The sequence below is a fragment of the Elaeis guineensis genome, chromosome 13, assembly GCF_000442705.2.
Source record: "Elaeis guineensis isolate ETL-2024a chromosome 13, EG11, whole genome shotgun sequence".
Lineage (NCBI taxonomy): Eukaryota > Viridiplantae > Streptophyta > Magnoliopsida > Arecales > Arecaceae > Elaeis > Elaeis guineensis.
The window spans coordinates 20,363,897-20,384,928 of NC_026005.2; the positions used below are offsets into that span (position 1 = coordinate 20,363,897).

The following is a 21,032-nucleotide window of genomic DNA, read 5'->3' on the forward strand; positions in this document are numbered from 1 at the left end:
TTTTATAGTCCTCGTGGTTGTTCTTCCATTTCTAGTCCTCCAAGTTCTCTCCTTTGTTTAGCCCCAAACGTTCCATACGGCGGTGGGAGCTGGTGGTGGCCATGGCGACCCAATCCGCGCCTCCCCCGAGCTCTCCCAACGGCGATTCCCAAAACCAAGGTGATCTCTTCTCTTCCCCAAATCCCCGTTTCCAGTATTTGTCTCAATTTAAGTTCTTGTTCCATCGATTCCATTGGGTTTCCAACCTGCAGTAGTTCAAAAAAAGGGGTTCTTTTTCGATTCCATTGGGTTTCCAGTATTTGTCTCAATTAGCATTTTTGGCTCCCTAGTGTCTATTTCATACTGGGTTCTCTTTATATCCAATCAGAATTTGTCTGCATGCTGGATGTTATCGGCTGTGGCGGTAGTGTTTTGATCGATGCATAGGGAAATTAATTATTGGATGAGGAAAAGAAATAATTGCACTGGTTGATGATGGTTTGTGTGGATATAAAGAAGTTGAATTTATAGGCAAAATTGGCACGCATTGGGTAAAAGATTTTTTTTTTTTTGGGACATGTTGGAAAGTGCTCTGCTTGCCTTTGACTGATTCTATTTATTGGCAGGGAGGAAGGAAGGAGTCTGGGTACTGATTTAATTAATTTAAAAAGAAAAAAAGTGGTAATCAGCATCCGTGGATGTCAGAAGAACATAGAAAGAAGGCAAATTTTTATTTGGGTGAAGATCGGGGCTTTATGTAAAAATTACCTTGGGTACCAATGTCCTTAATTTTTTTTTTTTTTTTTTTTTTTTTTTTTTTTTAATATATTTGGGGTTAGAATTCTTGATGCCTACTTTTGTAGACTAGAGGCTTCAGCTGTGATACCTATAAAACAAGATAAACTGGATAGCACAGAGACAGAGAATCTGCTGAACCACCCTCTTTGTTCTTTAAGGTTATGAATACCTTGCTACAGCTGGTGTAATGAAGAAATTTCTTATAGTCTCATGAGGTTACTTAGTTTTTTTCAAACATTTTGAAAGTAGACCAAGCTTGCTTATATTCCAAGATTCTTGAACTACCTCACCTTTTTCTTTCACAGAGTTATGTTGTATCATTTCTGCAAACAACTGCTTCCAATATCATAAAGAGATCAATAGTAACAAACTTGTTTGTATTATGGGTTTAGCTATGTTAGATGTGGCAAATGGTGGGATTTTTCATTGTAAGCTCGAACCCTCCAGGAAAAATGCTGGGCTTGTCAATGCATATATATGATCCATGTAAAATTATCAAGATATCAAGAGTAAACATCCTATGATATTTGGACATTAACATTGGATGCGCCATCTAAACATTAGGGCCCGAGTTATCCAAGACAATGGAGGGGAATGGTAACGATGTCAAAGATGAGACTGCCAATGAAGCTTCAAGAGAACCAGTATTTGCAATCCCCCAACCAATAAGGGAGGACCAAGTGCAGAATGCTGTTAAGTTTCTATCTCATCCAAGAGTAAGGGGTTCCCCAATCATTCACAGGCGTTCCTTTCTTGAAAGAAAGGGCCTGACAAAGGAGGAAATAGATGAAGCCTTTCGCCGTGTACCTGTAAGATTTTTTCTTTCTTTTATTCTTTTTTCCCTAGAGTTCCTTGCACATATCAACATTTTACAACTACCTTTTTTTCTCCTGGTGAGGCGTTCCTTCATGGAGGCTTTCTATAATGTTTTTCACCGTTTCTATGTTTCATATGTATTACAGGACCCTCCTCCAAATGCTACCAGTGTTGAGGCTGCCACCACAAATCAGGGTAAGCTTTTTGAATCCAGGGCATTGTTTTTGTTAACTAAAGTTGGTACTGACACCAAAATATGCAGTCATAAATGCTTCTTAGATTTTATACAATCTTACAAATAAATCTTGTGATTTCTGAACTACTGGAGACCATCACCATCTCCACCAAGTGTTAACAGAAAAGAATTTTTATGCTATTTGCTTTAAAACTTATCACTTTTGTTTTAGTTTCATAGTTTGTATTGCATTCTTTTTGTTTAGTTATATTCCAGTATTTTTTTCATACATTTTATATGTTTGTTTGTTTTACTTGAAAATGAGATTTTAAAACTTTGTTTAGATACTTTGATCCTAGGACTATGGACTTTAGATTAAGTTTGCCATCTAACAAATTTGGATGGATTGCTATAGTTGATTGATATTTGATGAAGGAATTGGTCGGACAGGCATATGTGTTTTTTAAAGTTTTGTGGGATGAAAGCTTCAAACCAGACTCCTGGTTAAAGAAGATAATCTGAAATAACGTTTTGATGTAAACTTTTGTCGAAAAGAAGTGGAATGCTCCATCAATTCATTCCTTGATGGGTGATAAAAGAAGTTTTTTTTTTAAATTTTTTTATTTTTTTTTAAGGATTCAATTCTTAATTGGTTGCTTTGCTTACACCAATGTAGAAAGGTAGTACATGTGTTATAACTAATATAGTGTGGTTCTTATTTCTTAACACACTTTGATTTGATCATCTCTTAGTATCCATGTAAATTGAATAATTTGAACTGGCATTTTAAATCTAATATGGCTGTGATTAGGAGTTTTAGTCTTGCCTAACTGATAATAGAGTCAAACAATGACTTATCAGGAAAAAATCCACCTTAAGCAATACTCCTAATTTGATGAATGCTTTTCTAAGAAAACTTTCACATGATCCAATATAAGTGGCTCCTTTTGTTTGCCTAAAGGATGAAGCCACCTCTTTAATATGATATGTCACCATCCTAACTTGCAAAAACTATTATTCCTGCATGTGTTACGTCTTGGCAGACTGGAAGAAAATAACCAAAATCTCTATAAAATGCAAATAGAAAACAATTCGTCTGTCTCTTGTCCTTAGTCAAATGGCTGATTTGTCTGGTTGTTAGCAGCTATCCAGCCAAAATCATCAACAAGCTTGCAGCCTCAAGCCTCGGTACAAACTCCCCAACCTGCTGCTGCTCCTGCTAGCGGGGTTCTTGTGGCTCCAAAATTGCAGCAATCCAAATTTCACTGGTCCCATGCACTTCTTGCTACAGGGGTTTTAGCTGCTTCAGGTGCTGGTACAGCCGTTCTTTTCAAGGTATTTTTCCATACTTTTACTCATCTTGCAGTTTACTTCAGATTTAAATTGCTGCTAACAATTGTTTCAGGTGCTCACTGGCACATACCATGCCATGCCAATGGTTGCACCTAGCACAAATTGCCACAACACCTTTCAACTCTAATTTTGATATTTTTAAACAAAAAAAGAAATTTTAAATTATTATTATTATTATTTAATTTCTTTTGTTTCATTACAGCCAGTTCATGTGCCAGTGGCACCTGCCATGCTTGCCACCAGCCAGCATGTCCAATGTCACCCAGCCATTAAATCCTTGCTGCTGATTGGCTTTTTCTTTTTTTCCTGATTCAGACTTGGGAGAGATTAAGTAAAAACTATATTTCTGTACTTACAATTTCTTTTAACAGAATGTGGTTGTTCCTAAGCTGAAATCTTGGATCAGAAAGGTTGTAGCAGAAGAAACTGAATCTGATAAGGAAGAAAAACAGAGTTCTAGGTTGGCTGAAGAAGCAGCAGAAGCTGCAAAAGCAGCTGCCTCAGCTGCTTCTGTTGTTGCTAAAGCAAGCCAAGAATTATTAAATGCAAAAAATGAAGGTTATTCACTTCTGCATGAATTTATTCCTTCTTTTGAGATTGTAAATTATTAATGTCATTTTGATCTTGGGTTCCTGACTTTGAGATCTTCTTCTGATTCTTCTTGTTAGAGAGGAAGTATTTTGAGGCTTTTATGGGAGCGCTGGATGTCCAAGTTAAAGAGATGAAATCCATGGGTGATACTATTCGGAAGCTGGAAAGCACAAGGGAAAACAGTTTCTCTCAAGAGAAGCTGATAGAAGAGTATATCCAATCTACAGTAGGGAATGGTAAGTTAATTAAATGGACATGTCATTTTCTCCAAGTATGGCTTTAATGGAATACACTTTTCTGTGAAAAAAATAGTCCACTATCTTGAAGAAGGTATGTAATACCATGCCGAACTAGGTAGTAGGGGGTGTACCTTACGGATTCGGTAATGGTACATGGTATGGGGGGTGTACCGACACTCAGCATGCTGAACTGGCCCTATATTGGGCATAGCAACACAATGATAGGGTGGCACCGGCATGGAGCCCGGTACCAAGATGGCCTACCTTGATCTTGAATATTGATGGCAATTGAAGTCGTTAGTAGTTGGTTCGCAACATTTGGTCAGTAATGATTAATATGTTCAGAAAACAAGACATTCAAAAAAATCACTAAAATTCCATGTGCATTGTTGGCTTTAGGTGAGGTGATAGCGAGCATCAAATAAATAACTTACAAGGCTAATGATAGAAATATTACATTTGATACCTTTTCATGTAGTTAACCTGGGCATAGAAAGAAAAAGTAATTCAATTGAAGAAGTTGCAAATAAGAAGAATGACTAATAATTTTTTTGAGAGATTTTGTAAACTAAAAAATTGAATAAACTGGACGATTCAAGCCAGTTAATTTAAACACTCAATAATATAGTTACAAACTTAGATCCTTGTAGACTTCAGACAAACTGAGACATGGACAAATTTGAAACAGAATAATGATCCAAGGACTCCTAGTCACCCTACAATTAAAATATTACACTCCATGTTTTACTTTGTGTCTGTGCATATATACTTCTAATCATGGTTTTTAAAAGCTGAGATTTTGGTCACCTTGTTGGGTGGTCAAGACTGAGATGAACCGAGATCTTAGTTCTATCTTGGCTAGTATGGAACGGAGGTAAATTTGGAAGGACATGATGTTTTCAGCTATCTTGGCTGATATTTTGGGACCGGAATCTCAGAATGATATGGTAAATCCATTAGCAACTTTAAAGGCATTGATTTTATAATTTGTTAGTTGAAAATCTATGAAGGAAGTAAAAAAGGTGATTAAAAAGATATCATCCAAATATGTTTATATTGTATTTGTCAAGGTTTTCAGTTCGATACTGGACCATGTATGGATAACTTCCTGGTAAAACACAGGTCAATAAGGTATACGTCCCCATACCAACACATGATATGTTGTTGGAATCCAGATGGTATCATGTGATGGTACAGGGTGAACTAAGCCCAGATACCATGCCAGGTTGGTACGGTTTGTTTCATACCAGCAGGTACAGGTGAGCATGCAATATCTTTGTATTTATTGGGTTATTCTGGTAGAGATATTACAGGCCTAAAATTGTTTATAGCTGTATCTCGAGGTTCCTAAAACTGGTGCAAACTAAGATATTGGTTGAGATGAAAAAATTGCATCTAATTGTGTGGTTTTCTAGCATTAAAACTTCTAGGTTTACTATTGCGATACAGAAAGTGTTTTTATACTTGCATTTGAGTCTTATCTGAAATCTCTCCTGTATTTGAGCATTGCTAGATAATGTGGTGACTGGCAAGATGTCCTCACACAAGATTTTTCAAACAATATTATTACTACCACAAATGATGCAATTTTCTCTTAGCTGACTGCCACTTTAAATGTTTCTGTGCAATCTTCAGGACCAGCTAACAATTCATGGAGAACTTCTCAGGTCAATCAACCAGATGCAAGTCTCCCCTCAATGTTTTCAAAGGTAAATTACAAGTTCGACTAGGTACACAGTTTCAACTTTGAACTCTTCAGCTACTTGAGTGTTGTCATTAATCAGTTTGAGTTTATCGACAAATTTCTTACTAGTTCCTTATTCTGTTTTCAGCAAGTCAAAGTAAATGGCATGCCAAATATGGACTTTGGAAGAGGTAGCCATCTGTTTCTTCTCTATTCAAAAAGGAAAAAAAAGTCTTTATGTTGCAATTCGCATTCCCTTCTGCTGCTCATCTTATTTGATGCTACTGAACAGCGAGGCCTTCATCCACACCTGCATCAGTGGAGTCTATACCTGCACCACATGCAAAGCCATTTATGGAGGTATATAATTCCATCCTCTTGTCAATATCTTCATAACTCGAAAAGACAAAGAAAGACGACATCAATCTAGCACTATAATTGCTCGCCTGAAAGAAAGTGATATTCATGTTTTTTGAATGCTGCAATCTTTCCCATTTGTCCTGCATACATGTTTTTATAGGAGACCCATTATAGTGCTTCATCAGAAAACGGTCCATTAGAATCTTTATATGCTGTCTGAGTGTAGGGCCCACTTTCTTCAAGACTTTTTTCCATGTGACCCTCCCGGGAAATTTGAATGGTATAATTTTTTTCTCATTCCCTGCACGTATGTTTCACATTGCTTTCAATCTTTTCATTTGAATTTGTGACACTGAATGCCAACTGTTTTATCTTCTGTACTGGGATCTCAAGTTAACATTTGCTTCAAAAGAAGTTACAAAATTAAATTTCATAAAGAGGATGGATACTCAATTGAGGTTATGACTGTGATGGTCATGAAATTATATGGTGCTTTTTAAACTCGACCTCATTGATGAGGTTCACTTTTGTTAGTAGATGAATAATGCTTGTATAACATGTAAATGGATCAGCAATTATTTTGGATATTTCTATCTGATTTCTGACTATTTGAAACCCTGATATAAGGCATTCTCAAATTGGATCTTCCAAGTCAATAATGGAAAACCATATTTCATATTTCCTGAATGCTCTCTGTTCATGATTTTTTGGAAAATTGTAATTAATTCCAGCACCTACCATTCAACTTTGAGTTTCATTGATGTCTGAGACCACAAATAGACTAGAAGTAACTTAACTGGCATTTCTAAAAAAATAGGATTTGATTGGCAGGTGAATTACAGAAACAGCAATCATATTTGTGCTACCCTCAGATTTCTTTCGCCCCTGGAGTTGATTTCCAGAGTTGCAATTTGAAATAAGAATTACTTAAATATGAATTGAGCCTCTTGCTGGAATTCTAGCTCAATGCTGAGGAGGAAGAATCTCCTCTACAGCATAAATTTCTTGTTGTCTCACTCTCTTGAATTTTCACTGAAGAGAAAAACCTAAAACTTAATTAAAATATATGCATATTTTATATACAGGTAGAAGAAAAGTTCTTTGACATTAATCCCACCTAAAATAGGAATTTAAAGCAATTATGAGATAAACAAAAAAATTAATCTAAAAATTTCAAGGTAAAATAATTTATTTTATGTACCTCTCCCAGGTTCTAAATGGAGGAAATCTCCTGTCAATATTGGTCTGTTAAAAACCGGTCCTCTGAGAATGAACCCCATATCATGATTAAATTGTCAAATGAGAGTCCTGAAGTAGTGAATATGCTAATTGCTGGTTTTTGTCAATTTTTCCTTTCAAGCGATGAACATAAAATGATGCAATCTTTGGAAAGAAACCTTGTTTATCCTTTTATTACGGTCATCTGTTGGATGTGCCATCTATCATGTGATATTGAATCTTAGTTCTCCATTTATGCAGGCCTAGAGCTCGAGATATATTGATGTATGTCTCTTATTCTCGCTGCCTTCTGATTAATATTCATATCCATTCAGCATATATGGATGGCCGATTTAGCAAACTGTACCTCCTTTTTTAGGGATACTGAATCATTATCTAACCTGCTTTTGAGGTTTTTTTTGTTTCACTAAATGAAATATAACCAATTAAAGATCCAGACCAACTTATGGAGTTGCATGGATTCCACACACACACACACACACACCTATCTTACGAAGTTATGTGGACTCTATACATGTACAAATATGAATCAGAGCTTTAGTTCTCTGCTATATCTCAGTTTATTTTAATTTATTTATTTATCTTTTTGGGCATGGAGGGGCATTTAAGTATATTACTTTGCATATATTTATCCTGTTCACTTTAGTAGTTACACACAACAGTTGATATTATCTGCAGACTAGAACAAAAACCTCTTACCTCACCCATTATTTGGGAATTGAGATTGCTTTAATAAGTTTCAATATATTCTCCTGATCATGGGTATTGCTCAGAGAAAGAGAGTTTTTGGGGTGGGGGGAAACCGTTAATTCCACTAGTTTTCTGCAGTGGATTATGGTTGACCTTTATTACAAAATAATTTTAATCCATTTGACCTTTTATTCTAATGTCCAGGATATCAATGACATGCATCCAATCCCTGATCAACCACCAGCAAAACCTGTTTCAGCTCCTAGACCAAAGGTTTGTGCAAAACCTTTTGTGCTTCTAATTATCTAGCATAATATCCTTATCTGTTAAAATATAATTATGCAGCTTTTCATTTTAATATCCTTGGTCATTTTCTTGATATGCAATTGTTTAGCCTTGTTCGAATTATCTGTTATTTGTATGATTAGGATTTTCAAGTATTAGGCTTGTTTTTTTTTTATCCAAAGAAAATGCATGAAAATCGCCACCTTCAGTTTCTTTGACATAATTACCTTTTCTAATTTTGTAGTCATGTTTGTGTATGTGTGTTTGTGTCTCTCTTCTTATATCGTAGCTTCTGAGCATTGTTGTGTATGTGATTATATCAAACAGCCATATTGGGAGGTGCGTCAGCAACCTCAGCAAAAGCCCAGCTATGACCTCCGATCCCAAACAAGCGATGAAGGGTTGAGTTCTGAAGTACAAGAGAGCATCGACCCCTCCTTTCATATGAATGAGAAGACTCATGAGACTTCGGAGGCTTGGTGGAGAAGGAAGACTTCAAAAATAACTGAAACAATGCCCAAAATGGAGGAACCAAAGCAGTTCCCTTATGGAATTGGAGCCAGTGAAGGTCCTAGCCAGCGGAGATGGGTCCCACCTCAGCCACCAACAGTTGCTATCCCAGAAGCTGCTGCTGCCATCAGACACCCAAAACCATCTGCTCAAAAGCCGCAGTCAGGGGATGAGCAGTCGGTGGCGAGCTCTGATGACGGAGAAGAGAGGGGGGTGAAAGCACCTGACTCTGCTGTTCAGGTGGACACCTCCAGTGTTAAAGAAACGAAGCAGACTGAAATACAAGAAGAACAGGCAGATGGTATCGAAGTAAACTGATAGCTCAAACTAAGAGTTTCAAATACTTTACACTGTTTAATCATACTCTTTTAAGGGGAATGACGGGGTAGCCGATAATAATAGTTCTTGTCCCTTGTTTACCATGCATCATTGAGCTGATGCATACTTCATATGCATTTTCTTTTAAACTACCTTCTGAGCTTTATGTAAGAGAAAGGGAGAAAATGGTCTATTTGTTGTTTTTGATGCTTATGTGTCATGTTTCATGGAAATTACCGGATTTAACCAAGGAAACCTGAGGGACATTAGCTGCTGGTTTGCCTCGTTCATTTTAGTAGATGTCAGGGTTATAAGATGAACAAGCAGCGGTTGGTCCATCCTCGCGCTGCATGCGAACTGCAAGGATGTCTTTTGACAGAGCAAAAAAAAAAAAAAACTAAAAGCCATGTTTAAATTGTCGGTGGTGAAGATACTTATAGATGATGAAGTTGTGCAATTTGGCTATAAAAAGTTGTTCTTGGTGATAAAATAGAGCGTAAGTTTGCAGATTTTTCCATAAAGCTTGGCACGCCTGAGGTACTTTGATAAGATGATAGTTGTACAAAATGTTTTTCGGTAGATCTTTTAAGAATAGTTGGAGTTCGCAATGGTGAGGAGAAGAGTAACTATACTATTCGTTGATTTGCGACCGCTTATAGTGATCAATCATAAATGGTCTGGTTTATTTTCCCAGCAGTGGGGTTTGAAGTGATGCGTGTAATTTGATATGGGGTGGAAATTTGACAGCCTCGTAGCACTAAAACAATAATTAGCTCCGAAGCCAATTAAGTGGGCCTGAAAAATAAATGGCTTTAATTCTCTTTTCTCTGCTATTACTTGTCCTTGTTGAATAACTATTTATTTGTGGGATGTTCAGTATCTCTTGACAAATCTATAAGAAAGTAAACTATGGTGGGGAAATTGTTTTTTGACCATACTGTTATGTAAGCGTTACATGAATAAACAACCACAGCAACGAATCAAAAGACCCATCAAACAAAAGTCATAATAAGTATTAGTAAAAGCCTTGTCAGATTATTAATGCAAAACTCCAAACTAGCAGTATTACTAGCTAGACTTAGCTATGACTCTGGGACACATCGTCCAACTCGTTGAATAAGAGCTTCTAATTTTTTTCAAAAGCATGGGAAGCAGAAAATTCAAGTCCATAAAACGTGCTTCCAGGTCTTCCCGAAAACATAAAATGGAAGGGTCACCGTTCTTGCCTTTCTAATTTAAAAGTTATAGGAACATGAACATGATACCTAACTGGATAGACATAAAATGATTATATAACTATGTATAGGGCTTTCCATGTTATGTGGCAATAGGATACGGGGTGACTTTTGGCCACCCTCCACTAAGACCTTGAAGCTTCGAAGTCTCATTGAAGTGCCGGGCAACTTTGGATTAGCCCCCACTAGTAGCAGAGCTTTTGTGGAGCGGCAACTCCGTCAAAATCCTATTATTCTATTGCATGGTCGGCATAGAATCCTTTCCAAGGGAGTAGAGTCTTCATGTAATTAACGATATCATGATGGAATCCAACATGTTGTCTCCCACAAGAGCAAGTCTTCATGTGTTCTAATGGGAACGTTTCGGTGGCATCTCAGGGAGGGTGTAACTTTGCTTTTTGGTCTCTTTTGGTAAGGTATAACTACGCTATTGGAATAGTTTGCTTCATATTTCATCTATTTATTGTTTTTTTTTTTTTTTTCTCCTGTTGTTGTCTTAATGTAGGCCTTATAAGTGACCTTTGCTTAGCAAAATGGTAATTGGCCCTTCTAGAGTGATGACTTGTCACGAATATGTTAATTAGCCTCACTGCTACGTGAAACTTGAATGCAGTGGCAAGACAAATGCTGGATCTAGCATAAAATAAGGCACCCTTAAGCTGAATTTAGGACTTGGATCTCATTTCCTTTTCCCTTACTGAAGGCTAACACTAGTCGTATGGACCACAGTAGATCATATAGAAAGTCATGTTAGCATGTTGCAGCTGGTCTGTTGGATGTGCAAGTCAATTTTTCAAAAAAACTGATCCATGTATAGCTAATACGTTTTCTAATGAAGCAGGGAAAGACCTGAGATGCATTGGAACAGGATAATCCGGGGTGAAGGTGTCCCCATACTGAACTTGGGTGGCGAAATTGCTGTTGGCATGTTAAGGGATCTCACTGTTGAAGCGTCACTGCCTTATCACATGCATTAACTAATGTATCCTGAATCTAATTCCTCAGGCTCAAATATGGCAAAAATATTCTATGGGCAAAAACTTCAACAAAACATTAAAAAACCGGTCTTACAAGATTCAAAATGTCAGAAGGAACTTGGATTATACGTATAATAACTATCCATCTTTAAATTTGTGCGTGAGGGGAAAAAAAGTTAGAGGTGGAGAATATTCCAAACTTGATGGCTTTTGGAGAGAGACAGAGAGACAGAGAGAGAGAGAGAGAGAGAGAGAGAGAGAGAGAGATCTTCTGTCCTAATTTGAGAGTACTAATGTGACTTGTGGTTTGGCAGAGTCTAAGCAATGACCATGAACGCCACAAGGCTGCGTCCAAATTTGACATTTTAAGCATGGAACAGGGACCATCTCTCCTAGTACAGAATCACGTGTGCCATGCTGTAATGCTACCCCTCTATATTTTCGTGGAAAATACTACACTACGTGCATCATGCATGTCATCAATCATAGCTATTTATTCATATAAATCTTATCCATTAAGTGTTCATGTTTATTTATCATTGCACTATTCATATGTGCGGCTACATGAAGTATGGCATGTAGGATATAATTTCTCCTTTGATGTTCCTTCTTCAATTTGGCTTCTTTCATTTGATTAACCGAGCGGGTGAGATGATAGATACCTTGCAAGTGACTGCTTACCAGAGTTCTAGCGGCCAACACCGCGATACGTTAATAAGTCAGCTATAATGGTCGATGGTCTTAAAGATCACTTCATATGGAAACAGAGTGCTTAATTTTTCTTCTCTCTTGTGTGGAATATCTACAGCCACTCCACGGGTCTACAAACATGGGGTGCACATCACGTTTTACTCACTTTCTTGTTTTTTTTTTGTTTTTTTGTTTTTTTCGCTTGAAGATTTGGGCTTGTGTTACACGTCCACAGTTATGGAGCATTCAACCAGTACAAGTGAATAGTATCCTACTGTCCTACCTGTACGATTTGACGTTCATGCCCACAAGTTAAATTAAAAAGAGAGAGAAAAAATAAGAATAATGGGTGATTGTTGTCATGATCCAAGCCCAAAGTTCAATTGAGAAAATTCAAACCCAAGTTCAATTAAAGAAAAAAAAAAAAGAAAAATTGAAAAGAAGGCTCCCGATAGGAGTCTTCTTCTCCGATGAACCACCACGGATCGAAAGTCTTAGGACCACTAGAGGTCCTAGGGCTCTCTATAAAAAGGCCTTCTCCCTTCTTAAGAATCCCTCGTCGGTCTTCCTCCCTCTCTTCCTCCCTGATTTCTCCGATTGAAGCTGCGGCCCCTTGATTCGTACTCACCGCAATTTCTCGCCGGTGGGATCATCGGAGGCTGAGGTAAATTTTTCTTCCTCTTTCTCTCTCCTTTTTTTCGTACCTCTGTGCACAACTGCCGGTGACGGGTGTCGTCGGATTTCGTCGGAGAAGGGACCCCCCTGTTTGGTCTCTTCTTCTCTTTGATTTTCCGACGCCGGCGATCACTGCCGACCGCTGACTTCGGTCTCTTCGAACTCGAGAGGGTTGCCCCTCCTGCCGTCGGCCTTCGCCGTGTCGGCTTCGATCCGGATGGTCGGTCAAAGGGAGGGATCTATCGGTCTCCTGTTTCGGCCAGGGAAGACCATGAAAAAGAAAAGAAAAGGAAAAAGAAGGAAAAAAAAAGAGAAAAAGGAAAAGAAAAGAAAAAAAAAAGAAAGAAAAAGAGAAAAAAAAAGAAAAAGAAAGGAAAGAAAAAGAAAAAGAGAAAAAGAAAAAGAAAAGAAAAAAAAAGGGAGAGAGAAAAAGAGAAGGAGAGAGAGAGATTCTCTCTCTTGGATTTTTTTAAGATTAATGGATTTAAAAAAAATATAATAATAATAATAATAATAAAAGAAATACAAGAAGAGTTTCTATGGATCAATCTAAAAAATTCTGAATGCTGTCATCTAGTTGATCCATGTGAGGACATTGGATTTTAAATATTTTTATTTTTATTTTTTTTAATTTGATAAAATTTTGATCAAAAATATGATATTTGACGTACTAGGTTCAGAGAAGGATTTTCAAAATTCCTAGGATCCCTAGTTTGGATTTTCTTTTGAGATAAGTAGTGTTTTATTTTTACTGAATTTATCTGATAAATTATAAATTTAAATTATATTAATTTATGGTATACTTATAATTGGAAATAATTGTTGAAAAATATTTATGATTGAAGATATTTGTTGAAAATTATTTATGATTGAAGATATTTATTGAAAATTTATTATGATGATGTATGATTATAAAGAATGATATAATTGATTTATTTGAATTTCACTTATTTATATTATTATTGAAATAATATATGAATTGAAAGATGATATGAATTGATAACTTGGCTATGTAAAGGATCCCACCAATGGGGACATATACGTTGGCAAATAATTCATCCTGAGGATTTATGTCACTAGCGAGACCAGTGATATGTCGCCAGAGAGACCAGCGATAAACCGCCAGCGAGACCAGCGGTTCCGAAGGATTTTACTGCCAGATGATTCGTAGCCTACCGTAAGAAGATATGCGGTATTATGACCCTGCCACAGGAAAAATGTGATCATAGTTCATGGTTGGTAAGAAGAACTTAAGAATTTGATGAATTTAAGATGATAAGCATAATTTAAAATTATGATAAATTAAAATTTTATACATGATTGATAGTGTGATGAATTAAATTATGAATTCATAAATTTACATATTGATTTTGTTATTATCAGTAAACCGATATGTACTGTATTATTGTCTGGTTTATTCAGTTAAAGGTATACACTGCTTACTGGGCTATTTAGCTCATGATGAGTTTTATATTTTTCTTTACAGATCCAAAAAATTAGCATGATGCGGGATTTCGGTTGGGAGAGCGATTAAAGATGGAGTTAGCTTATTTGATTTAAGATTTTCTCAAAATTGATACAAGATTTTTATTTTAAGCGTTGACTTTGTCAGACAATTATTTTTTTTCTTTTTGACACTGAGTTTTGATTTGTTATTTGAATTAAGGTTTGATTATTAAAAATCAAAATTTATTTAACTTTATGTGTATGATATCATGATGATGAGATACCTTGCATGCTTATGAGAAAGTTTCTTATGTGTATGCGACGGTTGCCATGACCTTCGACTCACAATCTCAGATCGGGGGCATGACAATTTATATGGTATCAGAGCATAAGTAGATAGATAGAGACATGTAGAATAGAAAGAGCGAGTGATGGGTAGATATTAGAAAATTTGAAAGATTATTTATGATGATTATGATCTGACCTATCTTAAGTAAGTTTATAACTTTATCAAGGATAAGTTATCATTCCAAATTTGTCATAGGTCAATATACCCCCACGACGAATGAAGATTACTTAAGGAGCGGTAGGAGGGACATCAAATCTACTTGGTGATAACACTCCCCAATTGAATAGCGGCACATCTCAGCAGGAGGGAATCATTGACCCTACTGGAAATACTCCGACAGTGCAGGAAGAGCCAAACATGACTCAATTAATGCAAACTCTGATAGGAGTAGTAGAAACACAACAACAGTTACTTCAACAACAACATGCACAGTCACGTCAGTATCCTCCACCGATATCTGGACATGGAGAACATCCAATGCAGAGAAACAACATCGTCGAGTTTAAAAAGCTGGCTCCTTCAGCCTTCAAAGGGACCATCAAGCCATTGGAAGCTGACAACTGAATTATGGAGATGGAGAAGGCATTCGCCGTGCCAGAATGCCATGATGATGAGAAGATTTGCTACACAGCATATCTGTTACAAGATGAGACATACAACTGGTGGCGTATACTTGAATAAAAATATGAACACGATAGAATACTACTCACTTGGGAGAGATTTCGAGATGAATTTTTTGACAAGTACTTTCCTTGAAGTGTCAGAATACAGAAAGAGCAAGAGTTCATTCATCTGAAATAGGAAAATAGATATATTACAGAGTATGAAGCTAAATTTACGGAGTTATCCAAGTTTGTTCCAAGATTAGTTGAAATTGAGCAAGATAGAGTACATAAATTTGAAATGGAATTGAAGACGAAAATTAGAAAACAAGTTGTATCCTATGAGTTAACTACTTATGCCTCAATTGTGAATAAAGCTCTAATAATTGAGAGAGAAATTAATGAAGCACATGCAGAGAGAGAACGGAATCAGAAGAAGAAAAATAGGTTTGGTGAAACTCAAGGACGAAATCAGAACAATAAGGGTCCAGCAAAGAAGCCAGCAAATGATAAGAATCGTGAGAATGAGACGACTAGATGTTCGAGATATGGTCGAAGAGAGTATGAGTCTTCTAATTGCCCATGGAATACTGGTTCTTATTTTAGCTGTGGACAGAAGGGACACAAAATTGTAGATTGTCCCCAAAGGAATGAGAATAGATCCACACAAATAAAAGATGGAGGTTAAAGGCCGAAAACTTAAGGAAGAATCTATGCACTCACACAACAAGATGCTCAGGCCTCTAATACTGTGGTGATAGATATCATTCCTGTATCTGATATTTATGCTTCTGTTTTGTTTGATTCTGGTGCTACAACTTTATATTCACTACTTTTATGAGACAACATGATATAGTATGTGAAACTATGAAAACTAAATTATATGTTGAGACACCAGTAGCTGGTATTTTGAGTACCGAAAGTATATGCAAGTCATGTAATATCAGAATAGGAGAAAGAGAATTACCGACAGATTTGGTGATCCTAGACATGCATGATTTTGATGTCATTCTAGAAATGGATTGGCTTGCTACTTATCATGCCTCTGTGGATTGTCATGGAAAGAGAGTAAACTTTCAAATACCAGGAGAATTAGCATTCAGTTTGATGGAAGTACAGGAACCACCGCTCCACATATTATTTCATTTGTGCAAGCTAGACAGATGCTAAGAAAGGGATGTAGAGGTTATCTAGTATCAATAAAGAATACAGAACATGATGAATTGAAGTTACAGGATATTTTTATTGTAAATAAATTTTTGGATGTATTCATTGATGATTTATCCGGACTACCGGCGGATAGAGAAATTAAATTTACCATTGAGTTGGCACCCAATATCGGTTCAATTTCTAAAGCTCCTTATCGAATGGCCCCTATGGAGTTGAAGGAGTTAAAAGATCAATTACAGGATTTATTGGATAAAGGTTTTATAAGGCCTAGTGTGTCTCCTTGGGGAGCTCCAGTCTTATTTGTGAAAAAGAAATATGGTAGTATGAGGTTTTATATCGACTATAGAGAGTTGAATAAGAATACTATCATAAATAAGTATCTTCTACCTCGAATCGATGATTTATTTGATCAGCTCCAAGGTGCACAAGTTTTTTCTAAAATTGATCTTCGTTCAGGATATTATTAGTTAAAAATCAAAGCAGAGGATATACCAAAGACTGCATTTAGAACTCGTTATGGACATTATGAATTTTTAGTGATGCCATTTGGGTTAACCAATGCTCCAGTGGTCTTCATGGATTTAATGAACAGAATATTCAAATTCTATCTTGATAAGTTTGTTATCGTATTTATTGATGATATCTTGATATATTTAAGAAGCAAATTAGAGCATAAAGAACATTTACGGTGTGTACTACAAATATTGAGGAAAGAAAAATTTTATGCCAAATTAAAGAAGTATGAATTTTGGTTGGACAAAATAGTCTTTTTAGGACACATCGTATCTAAAGATGAAATTTCTGTGGATCCAACAAAAGTGGAAGCTGTGATGTAGTGGAACAGACCTACAAATATTTTTGAAATTCGAAGCTTTCGGGGAATGACAGGTTATTACAGACGATTTGTAGAAAGATTCTCTCGTATAGCTGCACCTTTGACTCGTCTTACTCAGAAAGGGGTTAAATTTGAGTGGATCGAGGATTGTGAACAGAGTTTTCAAGAATTAAAACAACGATTAATTTCAGCCCCTATCCTTACCATACCAATAAGAAATGAAGGATTTACATTATATAGTGATGCATCTAAAAAGGGACTTGGCTGTGTATTGATGCAACATGGTAAGGTAGTGGCTTACGCCTCAAAACAATTGAAATCATATGAACAGAATTATCCGACACATAATTTAGAGTTAGCTACAGTGATTTTTGTCTTGAAAATTTGGAGACATCATTTATACGGTGCATAGTGTGAAGTGTTTACTGATCATAAGAGTTTGAACTATATTTTTACATAGAAGGAATTAAACATGAGACAGAGAAGGTGGTTAGAACTATTGAAAGATTATGATTTAACAATTAATTATCATCCCAAAAAAGCTAATGTTGTTGCTGATGCCTTTAGTAAAAAATTCATGAAAAATTTGGCTATTTTAATCACATATCAAAGTCAATTATTGAAGGATATAAAAAAACTGAAATTAGACATTCGAGTATATGACTCAACAGTACGATTAGCCAACATGAGGGTTCAACCAACACTCATTGAAAGAATTATAGTTGCCCAGAATGGTGATCCACAATTAATGAAAATAAGAGATTCAGTGGAAGCTGGTGTTTAATCTAAATTCAAGATACATGATGATGGTTCATTGAGGTTCGAAAATAGAATTTACATATCCAATGATTCGGTACTCAAACAAGAAATACTTCAGGAAGTCCATCAGATCGGTTATACAGTTCATTCGGGAGGTACTAAGATGTATAGAGACTTAAAGGAAATGTACTGGTGGAATATATGAAGAGAGAGATCGCTCAATTTGTAGCTCAATGTTTGGTGTGTCAACAAGTTAAAGCTGAACATCAGAGACCCGCAGGACTACTTCAACCTCTCGATATTTCAGTATGAAAGTGGAAACATATCACTATGGATTTTGTAACTGGACTACCTAAGTCTTCAAGTAAAAATGATGCAGCCTGGGTGATTGTGGACCGATTGACAAAGTCTGCACACTTTCTACCAATTAGAGTTGGATTCACTTTGGAAAGACTAGCAAAATTATATATGAAAGAAATTGTAAAGCTATATGGAATTCTAGTGATCATTGTATCAGATCGAGACACCAGATTTGTATCACAGTTTTGGAAGAGCTTATACAAGGCATTAGGAACAAAATTGAACTTCAGTATAGCCTTTCATCCACAAACTGATGGCCAGTCAGAAAGAACTATTCAGATTTTAGAAGATATGTTGAGAACTTGTATTTTAGATATGAAAAGTTCATGGGATGAGCATCTACCTTAGATTGAGTTCGCTTATAATAATAGTTATTAGGCTAGCATTGGTATGGTACCTTATGAAGCATTATGTGGTAGAAGATGTCGATCACCGATTCACTGGGATGATGTTGGTGAGTGAAGAATATTGAGTTTCGAACTTATTCAACAAGCAGTCGAGAAGATTCAATTAATCAAAGAATGACTTCGAGCAGCACAAAGCAAACAGAAAAGTTATGCAGATAATAGAAGATGAAAATTAGAATTTCAAATTGGTGACAATGTATTTCTCAAAGTGTCTCCTTCAAAAAGAATCTCAAGATTTGGCATTCGTAGCAAATTGAATTATAGATATGTGGGTCCATTTGAGATTTTGGAAAGAATTGGTGAGGTGGTTTACAGACTTGCCTTACCACCTTCACTTGCTAGAGTACATGATATTTTTAATATTTTTATGTTGAAAAAATATTTATCAGACCCAAGTCATATCGTGAAACTTGAACCCTTGCAAGCTAGAAAAGATCTATCATATGAAGAATATCCGATACGGATCGTGGACCATAAAGAATAAGTGCTGAAACGTCGCAACATTCCTCATGTCAAGGTACAGTAGAGTCGACATTCGGAAAGAGAAGCTACTTGGGAACTAGAGGAAGAAATGAAGCAAAAATATCCCCAGCTCTTCGAGATCACAGGTATGAAAAATTTTGAGGACGAAATTTCTTTTAGGAGTGAAGAATGTCATGACCCAAGCCCAAAGCCCAATTGAGAAGACCCAAGCCCAAGCCCAATTGAAAAAAAAAAGAACAGAGAAATCAGGAAGAAGACTCCCGATAGGAGTCTTCTTCTTCGATGAGCCACTATGGATCGGGAGTCCTAGGACCACCGAAGGTTCTAGGGCTCTTTATAAAAAGGCCTTCCCCCTTCCTAAGAACTCCTCACCGATCTTTCTCCCTCTCTTCCTCCCTGATTTCTCCAATTGAAGCCGCGGCCCCTTGATTCGTGCTCGCCGTAATTTCTCACCGACGGGATCATCGGAGGCTGAGGTAAACCCTTTTTCATCTTCCTCTCTCTTTTTTTCCGTATCTCTATGCACAACTGTCGGTGACGGGTGTCACCGAATTTCGTCGGAGAAGGGACCTCCCTGTTTGGTCTCTTCTTCTCTTTGATTTTTCGGCACCGGCGATCACTGCCGACCGCCGGCTTTGGTCTCTCCGAACTTGAGAGGGTTGCTCCCTGCCACCGGCCTTCGCCGTGTCGGCTTCGGTCCGGATGGCCGGTCAAAGGGAGGGACCTGTCGGTCCCCTGTTTCGACGAGGGAAGACCATGAAAAAGAAAAGAAAAGAAAAAGGAAGGAAAAAGAAAAAGAGAAAAAGAAAAAGAAAAAAAAGGAAGGAAAAAAAAGAAAAAGAGAAAAAAAAAGAAAAGTAAAGAAAAAAGAAGAAAAAAAAAGAGGAGAGAGAGAAAGAGAAGGAGAGAGAGACTCTCTCTCTCTGCTCTCTCTTGGATTTTTTTAAGATTAATAGATTTAAAAAGATATATAATAATAATAATAATAAAAGAAATACAAGAAGAGTTTTTATGGAACAATCCAAAAAATCCTGGATACTGTCATCTAGTCGATCCATGTGAAGACATTGAATTTTAAAAATTTTTATTTTTAATTTTTTTAATTTGATGAAATTTTGATCAAAAATATGATATTTGACGTACCAGATTCAGAGAAGGATTTTCAAGATTCCTAGGATCCCTAGTTTGAATTTTCTTTTGAGATAAGTAATATTTTATCTTTACTGAATTTATCTGATAAATTATAAATTTGAATTATATTAATTTGTGGCATGCTTATAATTGAAAATAATTGTTGAAAATTATTTATGATTGAAGATATTTGTTGAAAACCATTTATGATTGAAGATAATTGTTGAAAATTATTTATGATTGAAGATATTTGTTGAAAATTTATTATGACGATGTATGATTATAAAGAATGATATAATTGATTTACTCGAATATCACTTATTTATATTATTATTGAAATAATATATGAATTGAAAGATGATATGAATTGACAACCTGGATATGTAAAGGACCCTGCCAATGGGGGCATATACGTTGGCAAATGATTTGTCCTGAGAATTTATGTCGCCAGTGAGACCAGCGACAAACCACCAGCGAGACCAGTAGTTCCGAAGGACTTTGCTGCTAGATGATTCGCAGCCTACCGCAAGAAGATACGCGGTGTTATAACCCTGCCACAGAAAAAATATGGTCATAGTTCATGGTTGGTAAGAAGATCTTAAGAATTTGATGAATTTAAGATTATAAGCATAATTTAAAATTATGATGAATTAAAATTTTATACATGATTGATAGTGTGATGAATTAAATTATGAATTCATAAATTTACATATTGATTTTGTTATTATCAGTAAACCGATATGTACTGTATTATTGTCTGGTTTATTCAGTTAAAGATATACACTACTTACTGGGCTATTTAGCTCATGATGAGTTTTATATTTTTCTTTACAGATCTAGAAAATTAGCATGATGCAGGATTTCGGTTGGGAGAGC

At 36.2% G+C, this 21,032-nt stretch overlaps 1 protein-coding gene across 1 annotated transcript; it reads left to right on the top strand.

The window, feature by feature from the left end:
- Positions 1-9,244, top strand: LOC105056287 (peroxisomal membrane protein PEX14). Its single transcript, XM_010938429.4, has 11 exons — positions 1-159; positions 1,342-1,586; positions 1,740-1,788; positions 2,913-3,103; positions 3,493-3,679; positions 3,790-3,948; positions 5,587-5,660; positions 5,784-5,826; positions 5,928-5,995; positions 8,129-8,197; positions 8,537-9,244. The coding sequence occupies exons 1-11, from the start codon at positions 102-104 to the stop codon at positions 9,035-9,037; spliced, it is 1,644 nt and encodes a 547-aa protein (XP_010936731.1). The 5' UTR covers positions 1-101; the 3' UTR covers positions 9,038-9,244.
- Positions 9,245-21,032: the final 11,788 nt, after the last annotated feature.

Bases quoted from the DNA above. Each gene is read 5' to 3' on its own strand.
- LOC105056287 (XM_010938429.4), top strand. From the start codon at position 102: ATGGCGACCCAATCCGCGCCTCCCCCGAGCTCTCCCAACGGCGATTCC. The intron at 5,996-8,128 runs GTATATAATTCC...TCTAATGTCCAG, and splicing joins ATGCAAAGCCATTTATGGAG to GATATCAATGACATGCATCC. The intron at 8,198-8,536 runs GTTTGTGCAAAA...TATATCAAACAG, and splicing joins TTTCAGCTCCTAGACCAAAG to CCATATTGGGAGGTGCGTCA.